Source organism: Drosophila grimshawi, unplaced genomic scaffold, assembly GCF_018153295.1.
Source record: "Drosophila grimshawi isolate 15287-2541.00 unplaced genomic scaffold, ASM1815329v1 contig_1377, whole genome shotgun sequence".
In the NCBI taxonomy this organism is placed as follows: domain Eukaryota; kingdom Metazoa; phylum Arthropoda; class Insecta; order Diptera; family Drosophilidae; genus Drosophila; species Drosophila grimshawi.
The window spans coordinates 13,845,622-13,862,744 of NW_025062900.1; the positions used below are offsets into that span (position 1 = coordinate 13,845,622).

The window sequence follows — 17,123 nt, forward strand, 5'->3', positions numbered from 1 at the left end:
GTATATGCCATAAAATTTTGTTACTTATTTGTTTCTGTTTGGTTACTCCTCACTAACCTCTCCATCTCCATCTCGCTCACTATCTTTTTCTATCTCCGCCAGTTATTTGTTTAGCTGCGATACGAAATTACATCAAGTTAAATATTATACGAATTTTGTAATATTTGAATTGTTGTGTTGACTGCTGCCGCTGCTGCTGCTGCTTGCATGAAGCTCGTTTAAAGGCAGCTTCGATTTGAGGTGCTGGCTTCAAAATTACGTTCACCAGTTTTCGGGAGATTTTAAGTTGTTCCATTAGTGGTATCCACTGCTGACACATATCGTGTATGCACTGCAAAATATAAATGAAATAATTGGTTAATAACAGTTCAAAGCAGCAGACTTAAAAACTACAACTCTAAACATAATATGCATAAATCATTAGGCGGTTTCTCAGTCTCTCATTATGCATACATTTTTATATATTTCTACCAATCAACGATTTTGGGCAGCCTTGACAGCGAACCAAGTTTGTGCGCCAGCCACTTCCTATTTGAGGTTTTTAAACCCAGTCTGAGACTAGAAATCAAATTGCCATAACTATGACGAGAGCACTCAATAACCTTAAAAGTCTAACCCAAAATTTGATGGGTCTTTGATGGGCTGCACTGCCTTAGGTTTAGTCAGTTCAACAAACATATTGTTGTCATAGTGTTCAAAAAGTGATGCAAAGAGGTCATGGTCATGTTATTTATCTAAATAGATTTCTGGTTAAAACAATAAAACAAACTTACTTAATGAAACATAAAGTGAATGGAAATACAAAAGAGTTCATTCACTTTCCTTACTGAAATCGAATAATATTTAGGAACTTTAGTAGAGAGAAAACATTTTGTATGTGGCAAACAAGATTGTTAAATTAATAAAAGACCTGTATAATTATTTCATCATTGGTAAATAGAAATCAACTCTACTTTCAATAAACAAATGGGTGGACAGCTCTGAGTATTTTACAATAACTGACAGCCAAGGCCGGCTTACAATTATTTCTGTAACTCAAACACTTGTCAGAGTCAGTTGGCTTGCCAGCTGAAGCGTTCAGAAGCTTGAGCCCACTATTTAATTATTGCAAGTATAATTTTATTACGTTCAATAATCAAAAAGTTACAGCTAGTACCTTTTTCTTGATAAAAATAATAATACATTTTTCCTTGAGATTATTTTATTTTTTTTTGCTAATATAACATTGAATTGAATACAGTGGATTGACTATAAATTAAAATAAACAGTTATTTTTGAAATCCACTTTAATTAAACAATAAATAAAACTTGTATTGTTGTAGCATTGATAAAGCATTAAGTCGTTTAAAGTTAAGTTGAATTGCAACTGCTGCCTTAGGCAAAAAGATTAAGACTCAATAACTGGTTAGGAGCGCAACTTCTAAAAATATATTCAGTAGGTTATTGGTTTCAAACTTCAAGAACAAGCCGAAATAATTAAACATTATTAACTATGAAAATTCGATAAACTAAGTTGATGGCTTGTTGGTTATGTCAGAAATATGTATGCCACTTCCTGCATATGCTCGTTCAATGTATTAATTAAACATGAATCATCAGTTCATTCGCAAAACAACAAACACTATTGAAACCAAATTAGCCATGTAACTGAGCGTCTAATTTGCAATACCTTTCTCACATTTCCCATTTCTTTCTCACTGTTGCACAGCTGGCATGTGAATGTAAAAACTTTTATAGAGTGTGCTTCTTATCAGCAATGCCGCACACTCCAAACAGTCGCTGCCATTTGGGTGCCAATGACGTAAGCAGCTGGCAGCAGCAGCAGCAGCAGCAGCAGCAGCAGCAGCAACAGCAACAGCAGCGTGCTATATTAAATCTTTTTTCACAAAATCACATAATACAACAACAACAACAGCAACAACGAGAGAAGACCAAAAACAAGATAAAAAAAAAAAGACAGCAAAAGTTTTGTATTTTCAGGCGGCGTTTTATCGCTGAAAACAAAAACCGCCAGTGACCGAACCGGCGACGGGTTGTTGCCTGCACCCACGCAACAACATCAAACAACAACAGCAACAACAACAAAGAGAGCTACATCATATACCAAACTGAATAATAGTGAGGCGCAGAGATATACAATACCACACACCTAAACATATATAAATATATCTGATGTGCTCTATGCCATTGAATAGTGCAGCGAGCAACAGATCAGTTAACTCTTCTAGTTGTTAGTTGCTGTACTTGTTATTGGCTGTTATTGTATGTGGTATTACATAAGCGCCATTAGCCATTGTCAGTTAAAATTACGTGCGTCAGATACAATTAACTACTTTATGCCCATATTGGATACCAACTCCCAAACAAAACTTTCACATGCTAAGTGATTTTCTGGCCTTGAAATGTCATAACGTCGACATATTGGTAATAACCTAGCAGTGTGCAAGATATGAAAGCCTCGAGGAATACAAGGAAATGACGATCATTAGTTGTTATAGAAAGTCTGTGCAGACCGCACTGTGATTACCACCAACTGGAGTGCTTTGTGTGTGAACTAAACTTAACTGAGCTAACCTTATAAAAATAAAGGAAGTCTTATCTGAGCTATCAGCATTTCCGCTTATTTTTATAAACTTAGTAGATCCCTTAAAAATGTATACATTTTTTATTGTATGTATAAAATGTACAATTATATATAATTATGATGATATATTTTGTAGACAAGATCCACATATCCATAATCTTCATTTGGGTAAATCTATTATAAATGATCTCAGTATTTTGATTTATTAAAAGATAAATGTAATTACAAATTAAGTTAGTTTTTTTCTTATCTCAATATGAATTGAAAGATAGGCTGGTAGATAATTTACTTGATAGTTGAAAAGTTTTCACAGAAATAGTTGGTTTTTATTTGGATGACGGCAAATTTTAAAATAAATATGAGCTGAGTGCAGGGAGTTTCCCATTGATATCTTAACACAGCAGCCCTATCACAATTTTTACCACAGTGACCCAACTTTGATATACATTTGCTCGACCTGACAGCTTGGATGCCTTATCAAAAGCGAACAAGTTGCCAAGCAACTAGCTAACTAGACTCAACTAGAGAATTAACTAGGAATGAATGAAAAATGAATGTGTGGGTTTGGGGGGGGAAAAAAAAGCCAGACATACTCTGATGTTGTCAGCATCGCAGTTTTTCTTTTTTGCCTTTGTGCATTTTCAATAAGGCCAACTGACAGCGGAGAATTGTCCCCCTTCTTTTTCTATATTTTTTTTATTATTTTGTATGTCGCACTCAGTCCGTGCATATTTCATGAAGTACAGAAGCAAACTGCATTTGAAAAATGCGTAATTAGCACCTGGGGAAAATAAACAACTGTACTGACTTAACGGGACTATTGACTACATATGTTTTCATACACACACACACACACAGTATATACATAAATAAAGATAACGTCAAATTTACATGGGGAGGGGTGGGTGTCTGTGCTTGTTCAACAATATGCATGAATATAAATAAGCTGATCATCATATATCATGCGAGGTTCAATATATAAAACGTTCAACAAAAGAGCGTGAAAGCTTGGAAATATGTAATAATTAGTGCAGAGTAGTTGTACTTGAAACATTTTACAGCTCTAGCATTCTATGAATCATCTTCTAAATAATTAAAGGCGTTTTCCAGAGGTTACTTAGTTTAAGGTCATTGACTTCAGACTACAGTCTAATTAAAAAAAGAAAACCCTATTTTAGTGGTTAAATGATGGTCGCACCCTCGAGCAACTTTAAGCTTCATACTTTATGATTGTTTGTGACTGTGCAAATGAAATGAGCTGAGGAGCTGAGGAGCTGAACTCTGACGACAGACAGACAACAAATGGGCAGCCGAGGCGACAGTTGGAGAAACAGCGCCGAGAGACAAGCCACAGACATCAGGGGCTACGACCAGACAGTCAGACAGTGAGACAGTTAGACAGTCAAACAGGCAGACATATGTATCTATTTGCGAATTTGCCAGCAACAACTGGGCGAATACAAATTTGTTCATTTCATTTTCATAATATTTGCGTCTATATCTTGTGCAAATATGTATCTAGAGTGTTTTGCTTCTAGTATACGATATTCCGAGCCTGTCCACTCGCTAGCTCGCCCGGCCTGTTGATTTATTAAAATGTTGTGCGGCCGGCCAAGCGCCGAGGGAGATTGGATCGGGATGGGGAAATGTGTATGCTTTTATAAATTTGTATTAAGTTTTTGTTTGTGTGTGTGTGTGTGTGTGTGTGTGCATATTTCTTAGCTGACCAACAGCATTGCTTATATAATTTAATTTATATTCATATGCTGGGCGCATATAGTGTTTATATATTGTACAAGCAAACATATTTTTCTACGAGGCACAAAATTGTTGTTTATTAAATCAGCAACATATTTGTCATTGCCTCTAGGTCAAATATGTTGCAAGAGATTCGCCAGAGAAGTGACACATAATATTATTTGATAAGTTCGCTTTATACGATTTGTTTTGTTTGCAAAACTTTCAGTTTCAGCAAATTTTATTTTATATTGGACTTAGAAATATGTGCTTGAGGCCATTTAATTATTAGCAAAAAAATAACAACAAAAAAGTTTGAATGGCTGCAATACTAAATTCATTTTATTATTGTCAAAAAACAGAAAAGTTTGAATGTCTGCATCACCAAATTTCTGTGTGTCCCAATGGGCATAAATCTAATGTCCAATTTATATTCAAATGCATCTTTGCAAGACGAGAAAATAACGATTTTCCATTTCTAAAAAATACAACTTTATTGCAAAAAATACATTTTTTCCATTACTTTGTGCTTTGCTTTAAGTAATTCTTTGAAAACTCAAAATTCACACTTTATTGACACTGGATGCAAATTTGCATTCACCCAGCGTTGATGAACGCTCTTTTGGCCTTAGCGACAATGACTGAAACAGCATTCCGAGCTTATTGGGACCATTTAAGAATGTGATTTGAGTTCAACAAACGCCAAAAGATCTGTAATTCGTTGAATTTGATTCAGTTCTCAACTGTTTTCCAAGCAGTTGATTGTTCTCACACTTATTATGGGCTGTTCAACGCTTTGAACTCTCAACTGTTTTAATGCGACGACAAAAGCGATATGGGGGCGTGGCCAGGGGCAAATGACAATTATAAGGCGTCCAATATCGACAACATCGACAGCGTGGAAAACTTTTGCGGCAAGGCAACTGTAAAAGTATATCTGAAATACGGCTCTGCCATCGTATCTAATGTCAATAAACTTGTTGGCTTTGAAATTTAAATCAATTTTCGAACTGAGCAAAGACAGATAGGAAGGGAAAGCAAGAAAATAAAAAATATATATATATAAAACAAAGCAGAAATCGATTGAGGGCCTCCAGACAAATCAATTAATAAGAATTGGGCTCGCTTTCCATGAAACTAAAGGCAAATGTCAACCTGGAAATGAACAGGAAACGGAAATTGGACACGGGCTGAACACAGAGCGCCTAAACTGAGTATAGACCCAAGAATTAAAAGCAAATTTCAATTTTTGCAATGACATTGACAATGTTGTGATGCTGCTGCTGCTGCTCTCATTATTATTGTTGTTGTTAAGGATGTTGCCGTTGTTGCTGTTGTTTCTGTTGTTGTTGTCGCTTTTGTTGTAACAGAATTAACTAAGAAAGTAATTAAATACAAGGGGCAGGTCGGCACAGAAGGCAGAACAACTCGAGCCCGCAGGCTTTGTGCGCCATGTAAAGGACATGGGTCTGGGAGGTCAGAAACTCGACTTGCGCGCGGATGGAGGCAATTAACGTTACACACACTGACGCATCAACTTGGAGAGGGCTGCTCAACAACAACAAAAAGAAAAACACTGTGCATTTAAATACAATCAATCATGCTGTCAGCTTGCACTGTCACCCAGCTTATTCAATTATAATAAGGTATTTATTCGCTTGTTTTAACAAATATCAGTCAGTTCAACTCTAGTAAATGCCAAATTCTGTAATAATATAATAACTTGTACATATTTTATTTTCTTCATAAAATACAACATTTGTCAATCCGAGTTGACATCTGTTCAACTCAAAGTCTAATAAGATATTCAAGATACATTTTTTTATATCATAAAAAAAAAAAAAACTTTAAATTTTAATATTTTTGAAATTACTCACTTGCTAATTCATTTTTATTTTATTTTTAATATTTTTGAAGGGTGTTTTTCGCTTTCTCCATGTTAATATTTGCTTCATAACATATTACATCTATTTATTTTTAAAATATTATATATAAATATATATTGGAATATATTATCAACTTTAAACTTTAAGGAAGAAGAATATAAATAAGAATGCTATATGGTCAGATTAATTAAGGTAGGAATATTCCATTGATATTTGCTAGTGAAGTATTGTGCACTAACAAGTCGGCAACTATCGTTGCAGCCCTCGCACGAATTGGGGTTCAGGCGTACACGCAAGAACGCCGCTGGCGCACAATTTGTGCGCTGCAATAAAATAAAATTAAAATTTGAAACGGCAGCAGCAGCAGCGGCAGCGGCAACAACAGCTGACAGGCAAAAGGAAGCTTTTTTCTGCCCCCCCTCTCTCTCTCTTTCTCTCTCTCCCGCTGTTTTTGAGTAGCACGCGCTATACTCATTCACCCTGTGGCTGCGCCTAAAGTGCACTTGTGTGTGTGTGTGGGTGTGTGTGTGTGTGGTTTTCCAGCACAGCTGAGCTCATTCGCAAGCATCGTCATTCATCGTCATCATTTGTAACCCGCCTTCGCCTTGCCCATCTGCGCTCGCCAGCATTTGTTATATATATTTTCTTTTAGTGTTGTTTTTTTTTTTTCTCTTTCTGATGCTCTCATTTGGCTGGTAATTATGATAAGACAGTAATTACATTTATCTGTTGCTGGCAGTCTCTGGCAAAACTCAACAATGCTCAAGAGCGCGTGGGTCGCGCATAACGCTGCGTATGCGTAATATGTCTACGCATATTGATGCATATATATTCATATTGTGTATACGCCTGCTGGCCAAGGCAAGTCCACAGCATTTGCTAAATTATAGGCAGTTGACCTTGGCTAATGCAAATAAAACCTGAAATACGATCTTTACACAGTGTCTACAGTTATTTGGTGTGTGTTTGTTTGTGTATCAACTTCTCCTTTGGCTGTTACAGAATGCAGTCCGTCAATGTGTTGTTTGCTAATTGTAGCGAAGATCGTTTACAGCCATCAATCAATCATCGCTGCATGCGTAACAAGCAATTCTAATTAAGCAGCCAATCTCATATGGGGACAAATGATAGCTAAAGTATTGAATTCTACACTAAAGTTGAAATTCTACCTCAGAAAAATGTATATACATTTCTTTTGGTGATATGTTTTTCTCTTCATACTATTATATTCAAATTTAGCTGACTTCTTAAGCAATTAAAAATAATAAGCTTCAATGATTATTCAACTTCTAAAAATAGAAATAGAATGATAAATTTAGAACAACACTGAGCAGATTAACTTTATGTTTTATTTCAGTTACTGCATAAGACTTACTCATATATTTAAATGGAAACATTATTCAAAAAATGTCAAACATTTATAAAAATGAATTGCTTACAAAAATGTCATAAAGAATTAAATACAAGCTACAATTGTCGAACAAAACAATTTAGATAAATAATTTCACAATCACAATGACCACTGTAAATTAAAAAAGCAATAAATTAAACAAACAGAAATACCCAACAACTAATTAATCAATAATTGCGCCTTGCGTGCACAGCATTTGACTGCAAGACAGATAAACTTGGAGGAGGGGGCAGGCGGCATATAGGCTAAAAAAAAAAAACGACACAAAAATAAGTTCAATTAATTTGCTGGCAAGCACCTGGCTTGGCCAACCAAAATGGCTATATGCAGAAGAAGCCCCAAACCGCACCACCCGCTGTCTAATGTCAACGCAACAACAAATTATTATTATTGATTACATGCCATTCGTAAAGAACACAGGACGGGGAAACGCGGGGCAAGGGTTGCTGCGAACAAATTCAATTAGGCGCACGACTCGCTTCGTACTAAAACTGCAATTGTGTGTTACATATATATACACACACACACACGCATCCAATTCATACACACATATACATAATTATGCATACTATGAAATAATAAAGTTTGCCCCAATGGCCCCAATGGTGATATTATTGTATTTATTACTTTTCGATTGCATGACGTATTTGTTATCGGGTCCCAAAATTAATTCATTATGTAATACCTGGAAGAAAAAAAAAAATCAACCAAAAAAAGGGGGGGAAACGAGTTCATTGTCTTCGCCCCTGTGCTGTGCATACTCTTAACCCATTTCGTTAGCTAAGCAAGCAAATTAAAAACAAATACAACTAAAACTAATTTATGACGTTGCTGACGATGCCGTTGACGACCCGCATAATTCGCTAGACTGCATAAATAAATGCAGTGAATGTATATTTCTTTGTTGCCAACCCTTATCAGAGACGTCTTGTTGTTGTTTGGTTTTAATTATTTTGCTAGTTTTTCAAGCACACAACAATAACAAATGAAAATATACTCAGCAAAAGCGAGAGCCGTCAATAGTTTTAACGATTGTTTTGTTGATAAGCCGCCACAGGGGGAAACAACACTTGACGGCTACTTGGCATTCAATTCTAGACATTTGGCATTTGTTATCATCGGTTTTTCTTAACGGGTTGCACAATTAAAAACAAAAAGCAACAACAACAAACACAACTCGGTTCTGTTTGAGCAGCTGAAGCTATGCACCTGTATCAATTTCATAATATCAATCATCCAATATTACGTATAATATTTAAGATTATTATTAGCAAATCATATGTCAAATTTCTATTATCAATTTTAAATTTCTTTATTTTTTTCATCGAAGTTATTTCGATTATTGAAATAATACTAGGCAAAAAAAATATATATAAAAAGAGATGATTGTGGCAGAGATACAAAAACTGTCATAGAATTATCAAATCAGTTTTTCTCAGCAATCCTTGATGAGTTACGTAGCCAGCAGCTTTCGCCACACACACACACACCCACAAAACACACCTGCTCATCAAGAGAGCAAAAAAAAATAGACACGTAACAAGCAAATGTAGAAGAGTATAAAACAAAACTGAATAAAACAAAACTACAAGCTAGGCAAGTTTTCAATTTTCATTGTGCGCCTTTTGCATGTTCAAGTCTATTCCATTTGTCCATAAATTCTGAATGAAAATTGCATGGCACTGAAAAATGTATAAGCCAAAGAGACAGAGAGACAGAGAGCGACGAAGCGAAGCGAACACAACACACACACACACGCTAAAAGCAGCAGGCAACGAGGGGGCGGTTAACACAGCGATAGAGACAGAGACAGAAAGAGAGAGAGAGACAGAGAGAGAGATACAAAGAGAACGGGTAGAAGGCAATACAAAACGGGCAAAAGTAAAATGTACGCGTTTTATCTCTCAGATATATACTCACACACACACACACACACATTCACAGTAAATAGCAGCTACAATTTTAAAGCAAAAAAAAGAAGAGAAAAAAGACAAAAATAATTGCTAAAGCGAAAAAAACACACACACACACACAGAAACGAAAAAAAATTAAAACGGGCGCAACATGGCGACGACGACGTGTGCGTTATTTAAATGATGATTTCGTTGCCGTTGTTTTGTGTTGTTTGTTTTCGGCTGTTGTCTCAATTGAAATACGTTTTTTTGTTGTTTTTTTGTTTTGTAGGCTGCATTCGCTGGCGCTCCTAACAAAACTCGTTTGTTGTTTGCCATAGCCGCGAGATCATTTTTGCACAATAATAAAACAAACGCAAGCAAAAGCAACAAACAAAATACTTTTTTTTTTGTTTTTTGCTCACAATGAAGTCATTTAATTTATTCTCGATGCGTATGAAAACGCTTAATACTCGAAAAGTCACTAAACAGTCGAGCATTTGTTTTGCTTTCCACTCACTTTATTGCGCATACGACGCGTTTACACAGCGCGTTAAGAATTCATTATGAACGTGAATACCCTGAACAAAAAAAAACAAAAAACACAACAGCAACAACATGAGTAACTGTGTCATCAAGCAAACTGAGAAACAATTGTGAAGTCTCAGAAAGTTGGCAATTAGCAACATCAAAATGTTTAATTTGCTGTTGTTGTTTAATTCTCTGTGGCTAACAGTAAAAACCGTTAAGAGCAGCAAGACCAAAATTATTATTTTGTTTAATTAAAATGAGTTACTTCTACTTCTGCTAAAATAAAATATATTTTTAAATATAATATTTACACAATGATAAGATTGTTGCGAGCATTAATCAATATTTGAATCTATTTGAGTTAATAATACATATTTTTGTTAAGCAAGTATTTAAACACATGTTTCTTCATGTACTAAAATCCATTTTGGTACAAACAAAAGCTGGAGCCAGCAAAAAACTCACTTAAAATATAAAAAGAGCTCACCAAATAAGAAAACAAACAATTCAAATAAAACAAAAACTCGAATACTGTAATAAATGTAAGTGATTTTTATCACAAAATAATTAATCGATAATAATAACATTTAATAATTAATAGGCACACAAGATATATGAAACAAAAAACTGAAGGTGCTGCTGAATAAATTTCAATTTTTGTAAATGTCAAAGTTTTTTGAAGATTGATTGCCTGACGAATGCCAGTGAATGAGTTAATATTAGTATTAAAGTCGCACTGGCTGCTAAAAAGACCTTTGACAAAGACATGTTCAATTAGACAACTCAGCTACCGCTGTATGCAAATTGCAAGAGTTCATCATGTCTAATTGATAATTGCTTATAATTTTTATGAAAGCTGTTGTTGCGATTAATTATGCACAGTGTCTTTTGCCATGACTCTCGTTACTCTAGCTGCTTCTTGCTGCTGTTGTTCTTGTGGTTGTTATTGCTGCTGTTGCGGTTGTTGTTGTGGTTGTTGTGGTTGTTGCAGCGCGTGCGTGTTTGCCAGTTGATTTGAGGGCACTGTTACAAGGCTGCCTGGTCGGTTTCAGAGTCTGTCCGAGCTCGTGTCTGTCTGTCTGTCTATCTGTCTGTCTGTCTATCTCTCAGTCTGTCTGTCTGTCTCTTTTCGTATTTCTATCTTGTCAGCCGGGCGGCCCACAGTTGGCTAGACAGCGTCTCAGTTGCGCGTTGGCAGTTGCATTATTTCGTGAGATTTATGTGGCACGTTGACTGTGGCGTTGCATCTAAACTTGCTCTAGGTGTTTATTGGAGCGACACAAATATGAGCAACGAATTTGTTGCGTGCGTGTGTTCTAAACGAGTTTCTGTGGCGACAGTTAGTTTGCTGTTTTTTCCTTGCCCCCATCTACTGTTCAGTGGCATCCAGCAGCGATCTGAACTTTGGGCAACTCAATCCAAGGAGTCCAACGTGTAACGTTGTATAGACAGTTGAATCATAGATGACCTCATTTCCCAACAATCACACAGTTCCGCCCAAGTCAAGTAATGTCGTCCAAACTCTTTCAACAAAGTACAATAGTTGCAACATTGACAAACTTCGTATTAAACAAAAATACAGCAGTTTATTAAAGTCTAACCAACTCGAAATTGATCAATTAATCAATAGATATGGCTGATAATGACGAAAGCGTCTGCTGATAGTAAAGTGATCAATATGATAATACATTTCAGACTAAAACTTGTGGTTACTTCTCCGTTTCAAAAACTACTTTTCAACTATTTTATTTAATTTTTTTATAGCCCCTATATAAAGCATTAAGAAACTAATATCAGTAATTAGTGTTGCCAGCTATAATTCCTATCTCGCACTTACTGAACTGGGCAAGCCTGAAAACATTCTAAAAAAAATGCAGTGCAATACTTAGGTAATCGGCATACTAAGCCCCAGAGCCGTGTCTTAGTCGTATCTTAGTCATATCAATGACAACTTGACTGCCCCCACAAAGCCCAGCGCTGATAAACGATCACAAATATTCATTGAGCAGTTTGGGGCTGTGTAAATAAGTAAATACTTAAGTGCTAGTGTCCCAACTATCATTATAATTGCCATGGCTAAAACAACAGCAACAGCAACAACAACAACAAAATGATTGATGAATTTACTTTACTGTTTTGTTTGTTTTTGCTTTTATTTTTATTATTGGCGAACCAAATGGAAAGCAACATTAATTAGTGCCAATAAAATTGAGCAAGTAAAGTGTCACATCAAGGAATAAATGAATAAATAAAACGAAGAAGCGCAACATATTTTGACACAAATCTGAAAAACCATCCAAAATGCTTTGCCAGAGGTCAAACAAGGTCATGGTCAAACTATACGGAATGCAGCAAATTTCACAATATATTTTTTATGAAGGTAAACAAAAAAAAAAAAAAAAAACAACTAAACATATTTCATAAAATTATGCCATGGTGACCAATGACGGCCCACGCCTCAACTTGTACATTTTATAATTATACATTTTCATTGGATTTTTTTTTTTTTTAGTTTTGTTTTTTAGATTTTTAATATGGCCTGTTAGACGCAGTAGCTGCTTACAATTTATGAGCAGCTTCTTGGCTGTAATACATATTTGGCTAATGGCCCAAAGGCACGCAAAACCAGCAACCGACAACAATTTGTAACTGCACAGCAAAAGCGCATAAGCTGATGTATATTATATATATATATATGTATATGAATATATATATAAATTCTTTATTTTGTTTGCTGTTTGGCTGGGCTTGACATTATTTACGCTCGATACAAACACACAGCTACTACCAAGGCAACCAAATGGGTCAAGTGTGAATATCTATTTTTTTACTGCCTTTTGGTCTACATGTTGATTTTGGTTAAACGCAAAGTTCAATGCGAAATGTGGGCGTTGATAGCGAAGGAAGTGAGGATGTTGGGGAAGTGGGGAAGTGGGGTTGGTTTGCGACTTAACCAGCTGAGGAAATTCCGAGCACGCAATACCCCAAAGTTGTAATAAAGAAAACAAGGAAAAGAAAAAGGAAACAAGAACACAAGAAATTTTTGTACAACTGAAGAAATTCTGGGAAAATAATACAATATGAAAATGTAGTTGAAGGTAATTTTTGTCTATATTAACAATAATCGATATTGGTCACACAATAACAATTTCAAATAACACAATATAAAAATATAGTTGATCCATAATAATAATCGATAACTGTGACCAACAAGTTATTCCAATAATTTTTTAGGAAGTATATCGTATTTTTAGTATAAACAACATTTCAGTTTTCCTTTAAAGGTCAGTTGGAATTTAAAAACTCGTATATTATATATGTAAGTTAATATAAATTACATATATATATGTGTATGATTTTATATATATATTATTAAAATAGTCTAAGCGTAGCCATGTATCAGCAATATCTTATCTCGAGTCGCCTTCTTTTCTTTTTAATGCATTCGGACTACATGTTATTTGCAGTTAAGGCCCGCTGACAGTTATTATGTCGAATGGTGTTTCCCAGCAACTGTTGCTGATTGAGTCAGTCTACAAAATAATTGACCACAGCACGAGCACGTACTAGGACTCAATGCGATGGATACAACGAACATATGTTCAACATGTGCCACAAGCAGGCTGCCAGCTAAAGTATCTCGTCACCCCCCAGACACATCACAGTCCGAGAGTCCGATGAATACCGAGAAATTCACTGGCTCTCATCACAGCTGCAACGAGTCAAACTAATTAAAAGAATGACCGGCACGCGTTAACAAATGAACAGAGAGTGAGTGGGTGAGGCAAGGACAAGGGGGTAAAGCTGTCTGAGGCACAGTCAGAACTGCTCACAGTTGATGAACTGACTGGGTGTATTGTGTTTAAGGGGTTGCTTTGTTTAGTCAACATCCAAACAAACATCAATCAATCTTAACTCCCTAATGAATGGAATTATAATGCTGATCAATCGAAATTGCGAATATTTTCCTTGTCAAGGTAAAATTCCAATGAAGCAAACAAAAACACAATAAATATATACAAGCTGAAAGGTACAAAGGTTATCGATAGCTAAAAAGTTGGCCAGTTTTAGAGGGAGTCACCAATCTTAAATGGTTAACATAAATATTTTTTGCTTATCATATTTACAATCTAAAAGGTAGAAAGATTATCGATAAATAAAAATGATCGCCAAAGATTGATAATATTTTACAAAAGTTGTTAGACACACCCCAATTTTAAAAGCTACAAAAGCAAAAATATCAAAAATATCATATATATTTGGGGTAACATATTAAACTTTAGATACTTACTGTAATGTTATTTGTTGCGGTTTGGGTATGAGAAATCCAATTTGTGTGTGTTTTGTATTTGGGTGTGTGTGTGTTTGGTGTGTGGTGTGTGTTTTAGTTGGTGTCTTGGTGATTGATGTTTATTTGGATGATTAGAAAATGGCCAGCTGCTAGACGATAGACGCTAGACGCAAGTTGGATGCGCGATAGTTTCAGTTGTAGTTTTAGTTGCTGGGTTTTAGTTGTAGTACACATACTAGTTGTAGTTGCGTAGTAGTAGTTGTAAGTAGTAGACATATAGACGAGACGACAACAACGACGATGGTAACACATACGAGGTGACCAGGGAGGGATGCGCAATGGGTGTTTTGGTTTTCTTTTTTTTTCTTTCTTTCTTTTTTGCTGCTTTTGTTGTTGTTGTTGCTGTTGCTGTTGGGGTTGTGCATCCATCGAATTAGAATTCAGCAAACTCCTTGGCGCACTTCTCGGTGCTGGAAATTCGCAGGGCCTCCTCCTCGTAATCATCGAAATTGCTTGTGTCGCCGGGACCTTTACACCGTGGTATGAACGGCGCCTCGATTTTCTTTTGGAAGATCGCTATCCAGTCCGTGGAGGCGAACCATTTTTGATTCTTAATATCATTGACGCCCGCTTTCAGATTGCCATAGCGCTTGGTCAGATCGACCTGCAGCAGATTGCGCAGCAGATCCTTCAGATCGGAGCCAAAGTGCGAGGGGAAACGCACCTTGCCGGAGACGATCTTCTCATAGATCTGTATGGGCTGGTCGGCAAAGAACGGCGGATAGCCGGCTGCCATCTCATAGACCAGCACACCCAACGCCCACCAATCGACGGCCTTGTTATAGCCCTTGGACAATATAATTTCGGGCGCCAAATATTCGGGTGTGCCGCATAGCGTCCAGGTGCGTCCTTTGACACGCTTGGCAAATCCAAAATCGGTCACCTTCAGATAGCCCTGCGAGTCAATCAACAGATTCTCCGGCTTCAGATCGCGATAGATCAGATCCAGATAATGCAGATACTCAAAAGCGAGCACTATTTGGGCCGCATAGAAACGCGAATGCGGCTCCGAGAAGCGTCCCACTTTGCGCAGATGGGAGAACATCTCGCCACCAGGCACATACTCCAGCACCATATAGAGATTGGAGTTGTCCTTGAAGTGATAGCGCAGCGAGACAAGAAATGGGAATTGTATGGCCTGCAGGATGCGTTTCTCATTCAACGTATGCTCCACCTGCTTCAACTTGACCACCTTCTGCTTGTCGAGTATCTTCATGGCATAATAGTCTTTTGTCGGCTTGTGCTGGACGATCATCACACGGCCAAAGGAGCCGGTGCCAAGCGTTTTGATCCTCTCGAAATCATCGAGGGCAGCGGTATTGGTTGGATTGCGACGCCATTTATCTTCAAATTCCTCCTTGGCCTGTTCGAGAAACTCCTTAACCGTTTCGGCGGCGTCCACCTTCTTGTTGGATGTGGTCGCGTTATTGCCCATCTTCGAGATCGTTCCAGTTAGCGAGGACAAACGGAACGTGGCGCTTGCGGAGACTTGAGCTTGGGGAGAGCTGCTGTGGCTGTGGGTGCTGCTGCTAGCTTTTGGCTGCTGCTGCTCCTCACTGGCAGCAGCTTCAGCGTTGTTTGTTGCTCTTGTATCGGCTATTGCTCCACTGCCACCTCCTCCTCCTGTTGTTGCCCCTGATGCTGATGCTGCTGCTGCTGATCCAGTTGCTGATGCTGATGCTGAAGCAGATGCTGCAGCTGCTGTTAGCGTGTTTGAGGGCGTGTGTTTTTGGCTAGCGGCGGCTGCTTCCTGCTGTCCTCCCCCTGCACCACCGCCTTCCTCCTCGTTGCTGTGCTGCTGCTGTAGCTTGCCCTCTGATCCACTGCCGCTGCCGCTTGCCGTTCCTGAACTATGATGGGATTTTTTCTTTTTAAGAAATTGTAAAATGGATTTAGCTATTTTGGCGAGTTTATTAACAACGGTAAAAAGAAAATTTTAGCTTCGGCTTTTTTTTCGCTTTTTTGCGCCTTTTTTTCAGCAGCGAAGCGTAGCTATTCACTTGGATTTTAGGCCTTTTCTTTGTTTTATTTTTAGCAGTTAGCGCTTTTTATATTTCTATTTTTTGCAGTTTGCTATTGTTGTATTAGTGGAAGCTTGTGCTCTTGTTGTTGTTGTTGTTTTTTTATGTTGTAGTTTGCAGTTTAAGATTAGATTTTTTTTAGGTGTATGTGTGTGGTTTTCTTTTTTTTTTTGTTTGGTTTTATTTGCTTAACACTTGGCGGCTTAAACTAGTTTAACACTTTAAGCTTAGGCTAACATTTGGTTTAACACTTTAATTATTTTTTCCGCTTCTATATAATATTATTATTATTATTTGTATTTTTATTTTACTGTGTAGCTGCAAAGAGAATGTTGAAGAAAAGAAAATAACAAAAATTAGCATCTAAAATTTGAATTTTCCATCTCTTTCTTTTTTTTAGTGCGTGCACAATAATTAAAAAATGAGTGTAGCATTGCCAGACAATTTGTCATATTTTCTTATTGCTTTTTTTTAAAGTTTACTTTGCTTTGTTCTGTTTTTGTTTTTTCAAGTGTACCACAATTTTGTCATTACTTTTGTCTTTGCTCTTTTGGATTTGCTTTTGCGTCAATTGAAACGAAGCCATGCATGAAAAACAATTTAACCCAATAAATAAATCAATTTGCATTAATTAACACAACGCAAAAATCAAAGCGCAACTCGTTTAGGAAAAACAGCAGGAAAAAAAGCAAAAGAAAACGAAAGAAAAA

At 36.8% G+C, this 17,123-nt stretch overlaps 1 protein-coding gene across 1 annotated transcript; it reads right to left on the reverse strand.

Moving 5' to 3' along the window:
- Positions 1-273: 273 nt before the first annotated feature.
- On the reverse strand, positions 274-16,666 carry LOC6561425 (cAMP-dependent protein kinase catalytic subunit 1). The gene is made up of 2 exons (XM_001988194.3): positions 14,333-16,666; positions 274-331 (listed from the first exon to the last, which is right to left on the reverse strand). Exon 1 carries the CDS (start codon positions 15,825-15,827, stop codon positions 14,766-14,768), a length of 1,062 nt encoding a protein of 353 aa, XP_001988230.1. The 5' UTR covers positions 15,828-16,666; the 3' UTR covers positions 274-331; positions 14,333-14,765.
- Positions 16,667-17,123: the final 457 nt, after the last annotated feature.

Bases quoted from the DNA above. Each gene is read 5' to 3' on its own strand.
- LOC6561425 (XM_001988194.3), bottom strand. From the start codon at position 15,827: ATGGGCAATAACGCGACCACATCCAACAAGAAGGTGGACGCCGCCGAA.